This window comes from Branchiostoma belcheri, unplaced genomic scaffold, assembly GCF_001625305.1.
Source record: "Branchiostoma belcheri isolate BF01 breed outbred unplaced genomic scaffold, Haploidv18h27 scaffold5, whole genome shotgun sequence".
In the NCBI taxonomy this organism is placed as follows: domain Eukaryota; kingdom Metazoa; phylum Chordata; class Leptocardii; order Amphioxiformes; family Branchiostomatidae; genus Branchiostoma; species Branchiostoma belcheri.
This window is the reverse complement of record NW_017804131.1, coordinates 4947523-4952477: the sequence shown is the minus strand read 5'-3', so window position 1 is coordinate 4952477 and position 4955 is coordinate 4947523. Positions and strand designations below refer to the sequence as shown.

The 4955-nt window shown below is 43.4% G+C and overlaps 1 protein-coding gene across 1 annotated transcript; it reads right to left on the bottom strand.

Moving 5' to 3' along the window:
• Positions 1-1324: 1324 nt before the first annotated feature.
• On the bottom strand, positions 1325-2542 carry LOC109479684 (leucine-rich repeat-containing protein 15-like). Its single transcript, XM_019781674.1, has 2 exons — positions 2078-2542; positions 1325-1345 (listed from the first exon to the last, which is right to left on the bottom strand). Exons 1-2 carry the CDS (start codon positions 2540-2542, stop codon positions 1325-1327), a joined length of 486 nt encoding a protein of 161 aa, XP_019637233.1.
• Positions 2543-4955: the final 2413 nt, after the last annotated feature.

The window sequence follows — 4955 nt, the reverse complement described above, 5'->3', positions numbered from 1 at the left end:
ACACCAGGCAAATTTGTCTTCTTTTTCCGAGAGGTACTGCATATTGACTACTTCCTCTCTTCCCGGTATCGCTGCCTATGAACGATTTACAGTGTAAGGAAATTTCCTAAAGACCTGAGTACTAGTCAAGAGGTGTGGGCGAGGTGCCAGACGTGAAAATACAGATTTGTGTAGGTAGGTATGGACGTCAATTACGACCGCAATTACGCATTAACGAAAGAAGAGCTTAAGCTTTGTGGGGTCGTGTGGCGTATCGGCAGAGTGCTCAACTCGGAACTAAGAGTCCCGGGTTCGAGTCCTGACATGCCACCGATCTTGTGCTCTTGGGAAAGGCACTTTACACGACTTTCCTCACTTAGCTCAGGTGTAAATGAGTATTGTCCTGTCATGTATTTGTCCCCTGTGTTGGTGGCGGCATTAATATAAGTTGAAAAAACTTGAGTGTGCCGTCACCACGTCTGGTGATTACATGTTGGAATAATAAAAAGAGCTTAAGCACAAATCTTTCACGAAAAGGGACTACCCAATTAGGAGACAAAAGAGTGACAGAAACATTACAAGCAAAACGTTCGTTGATATGATTTATTGTCTAAGAAGCAATGAATATCAAACAGAGAGAAAATGTTGATTCTGAAGATGTCTGATCATTTGTGTCATCGTGGTCGTGATATTTTGAGCAGATCCTTAAAACAAGTCTTAAGCGCTACTTACTGCACTACAGCCAGATATATATTTACATAGGAAACAACGGTGTAACTGACACAGCAAATGTATCGTGTATACAGACCAACCAGTCTGATATACATCACCAGAAGGAAAGCCTCCAGCTCCACAAATGGTATGACTTCTATTGCAGGAATTTTGACTCAGAAAAATAGTAAACACACAAGCTGATCGACATCAATCTTTGGAAATACAATAGATACCTTCTCGAACGTACAACTACAGTTTTGACCAGTTCTAACATGAGCAAAGGCCACCCGGCCTATAATGTGCAACGCTATGGTTTTTACATCTCTTTCCTTTCTAGTAACCTGCTAAAACAATTCTCCTTGTTGATACATTGTCATTCCCAACTGTTCTCAACTTTGTGGTTAGAAACAAGTACGTACGAGTCAGTTACAACTGCATCAAATAGTGCGGAAGGTTATCGGTATGTCCTAAGCATGCCCCTTTCCTTATTTCATCCTTCGGCAGAGAAGACAATGAATTGCAATAACGATGACACAGAGGGTAGCAGTTGTGAGAGCAAACTTGCTGAGAGCAACGTCATGATGTTTGAGGCCAGGTTCGATGGTCGAAGTCTGTAACATCGGATCCATTTTCACTCCAGTTCTGTTGGTATCTGAAAATGACATGATGAGAAGAGGGGACAGTTACGATGTATGCAAGACAGGGCCATATAGGAGATATAACACACATGTCACAAGGGCATATACGTAAATGTCTTGTGAAAAAATAGCTCATTGACTAGCGCCGTGTAAGCCGATTTTTGTAATTTTTTTTCCATTTTCACAAGCAATAAAATTAAACTTTCCGACAAGGTATGACTCTGAAATTTTCACTGACTGTACTTTGTAGCACGTTCTAACAGTGTATGGCATTTCAATGGTCAGCAATGCTTAATTCCTCTGTAATGTGCTTTCAAAAATGCTTCCTGGGAACTTTTCACTTTGGCCTCCCTAGCATAGGTATACCAAGAAATGTAAATATGAGCGGAGTGAGTTGTGTGATTCTTAATGCGATACGTACAAGAAGCAGATGGGTCCGTCACACTTCTCTCGTACGGGAGAAAAGCCGTCGATTCTTCTTCCACAGATTGGGTCGAACGTGTCGGCATCCAGGCAACTCGAGGCTGGGCGCACTTTCCCTCGAGTACCCACTGCATCCACTTGACTTTCTCATAATAGGTTCTCCCGAGGTTGTCACAGATTAGATTTGACACCAAAGTTGTCGGAGTTGAACAAATGGTGCATGTACGAGAGTCGCAGTATTCCCGACTCGGGCAGCATGTTGGGTTTTTCTCACAATCTATGTCCAACATGAACAGCCAAGAAAGGTGGCAATCACAGTGTACAGGGTTGCCTGCCAACCGCAGTTGGATGGACCTGTCAGTACGCAGAGACGCTTCAGGTAATCTTGTTAGGTTGTTGCCTCGAAGATCGACTATCTCAAGATGCTTTAGACGGTTTAAGATACCCCCAGGCCCTACACGTGCCAGACTATTGGAGGACAAAATCAGGTCCGCCAAACGTGGAAGGTTCAGGAGTGATTCCCAAGGGAAATCCCGAAGTTTGTTATCGAACAGCACAAGATGTGTCAGGCATGGGAGATTTGGAAAGGGCGTGATGAACTGTAGATTGTTTGAAGCTACTGAAAGTTTACGGAGGTTTCTCGGAGCGCTGTCTTCAGTAATATCAACGTTTGTCAGACGATTATTGCTTAATGATATCTCAAGGAGATGAGAAGCATTTCTTAAGGATCTCCAAGGAAAACTTCGAAGTAAGTTTTTTCTGAGAGAGAGTTCGGACAAACGTGGCATGTAGGGTAAACTTGGAAAGGAGCGGAGTAGGTTACTGCCTAAATAGATCATTTGCAAACCTTCTGCTTCAAATGAAGAGAATGTGAAGCTACTGATATTCTGCTCTGTGCACAGAATCATTGAGCCGAGTCGTGATGTGCACTTCCTATCTTCGCTTTTAAAGCTGGTCGTATTTTGGGCAAAACTGTGTCCAAGAAATATCAAAATGATAACTTTTCCGACTATGTGCATCTTGATAATGTATTAGTGAATTTTACGGTAGCTGACTATAGTTCTATTCCTGACCTGAACAATTTCTGGACTGACAGTTATAATAGGTGTCCCCTTAAAGACCTGACGAAAGACCTGATGTCGACAGCAACTTTCTTTAGCGCAGACGTCTGTGGGCAGAGCCGTTGACGAAGTGAGCTTCTGAGTGTCACGGCGCACGGCAGACGAATCAGCCCGTATTCATGTCGAGGGCAAGGTGGTTTCCTAGAAGAACGTGCACGTGGCGTTCAAGCCAGACAATGCATACTGTTTGTACCAAATGCCCGAGGCCGCTTAATTTTTTTATGCTTAGGCCACACCGTCTTAATTTTATGGATGACATCCGCGCGCGCATTGATTTTCGCCTGTTCTCAAAATAAAATCACGTCCTCTGAGGCTCTAGGCCTGGCTGGGTAGTTAGCGACAATACGGAGCCGGTGGTAACTCTAGCTCAGGGGGATGGCACCACGACTCAAGAACTCAGCACATACGTACAGTGCCAATTTATAAATTCCGCAAAAAGCCAGCATGTGCCAGCTTGTCGTATACGTCGCTGTGTACTGCCGCAAATTCAGGATACCAGCCTTGTACAGAGTATTTTTGTGGTTTAGTAGCATTTTTATTTTCGGCCGGAATTTTTTTATTCGCCCGCGCACACTAGTTTGGGGGTCTTCAGAAGATGTCCTCCATTAAATTAAGTCGGAGTGGCCTTAGCGAAACCACGCATGCACCGACATCCTTTCCGAAAACGTATTTATAAGGCTTACGGTAAACATGATGTTTGATGCGTTGCTTATAATTTACGTATACGCAGTAAATATAAAATGGAGGTTTAACATTTTTTATTCGTAAATAGAAACCAGGCTGAAATCATATTTGGAAATGGCTAATAATCATACAGCGACGTAATGCACTGGTCTCCAATGATAGATCTACTTTGAAAACATGACATAAACTTTGAGTTCGCGATCGGAAGTGAGTTCCACGACTATTATTCTAAATCTTACATGTTAATCAGAAATACATTCCTAACAGGCACTGGTCAACAGGGTCCTGCGTTTATTCAATATTTGTGATCGAAGTGGCAAACAAAATGCCCCCTGAAGTTTAACGTTCTGTATGTAGGACTCAGAATTCGAACGTCAGACAAAAGCACTTACTAGCTATAGTCGTTATGTGGCGCTTTTAGATTGAGTGGAAAGGGTGAACAAAAATAAAAGGGCGAAACTGAGTTTTAGCGTCCATAAAAAAAGATTTTGTTATCAGGATGGCAAAAGGGGAACACGGGATTTTAAACTCTACAGAGAACTCAAAAGAACGTGGTAAGGTGAATCAAAGCTTCGCGATAAAAACAACAAAGACATGAAAGGGATCTATCGGCAGTCTGTAAGGTTTAATACATGACAAAGGAGCGGGGATCACATTGGCTTTGGCGTCTTTGCAGGCCTACGTCACGGAACCAAACATGGTTTAATACGTGATGCCGTAGTGATGCATACTGGTTCACTGGATTTAGATCCGGACTTGTAAGAATGTTTAGGTTCAAGTCCAAAAAAAAACTAAAAGTCAAGAATCGAGTCCGGACTTATTACCATAAAAGACAATATCACATACCCCTTTTCTTTCCAAACCACCTAAAACCTTCTGTAGATTGCAAAATCTTTGCTGCAAAATGAAGAAAACATTGCCATCGGGTATCGTCAAGTACTGGCCTCCATGTTATGTGGCCAAAGTTTCACCCAGACAACATTGCAAGGTTGCCAACATGCGATTTTGTATATGCCATGCATGGGGTTAGGTCCGAACTTACAAGTTCGGAACTGAACCTATAGCTAAACCTCTGGACTTGAATCCGGACCTGAACCTAAAATTGAGGTTAGGTATGCATCACTACGTGATGGAAAGGTTACTATCCACACTGCACAGTCATTGGATCATCCTGCATGAGTTATGGGGCAGTGCCGAAGTCGCGCGGTGTGAACCGAGTCCCCGCAGGTGAGCAGTTTCACTGGATCTGGGTGGGTGGGTGGGTCAGAAAAAATGAAGGGAATGCCTTCTCCTCTTAAAGCTTCCCCCCATCCACCCTCCTGCCTCAACTGCTGGGTCGGTCTCACCTTGCTTCTTCGGGGTTGCGGATGTCTCCGAATGAAAGGGCCAGAATGGA

Excerpts from the sequence above, each read along its gene's own strand:
- LOC109479684 (XM_019781674.1), bottom strand. The coding sequence starts at position 2,542 with ATGCCACGTTTGTCCGAACTCTCTCTCAGAAAAAACTTACTTCGAAGT. Across the intron at positions 1,346-2,077 it reads TGCGGTTGGCAGGCAACCCT|ATACCAACAGAACTGGAGTG; the intron begins GTACACTGTGAT and ends TGTCATTTTCAG.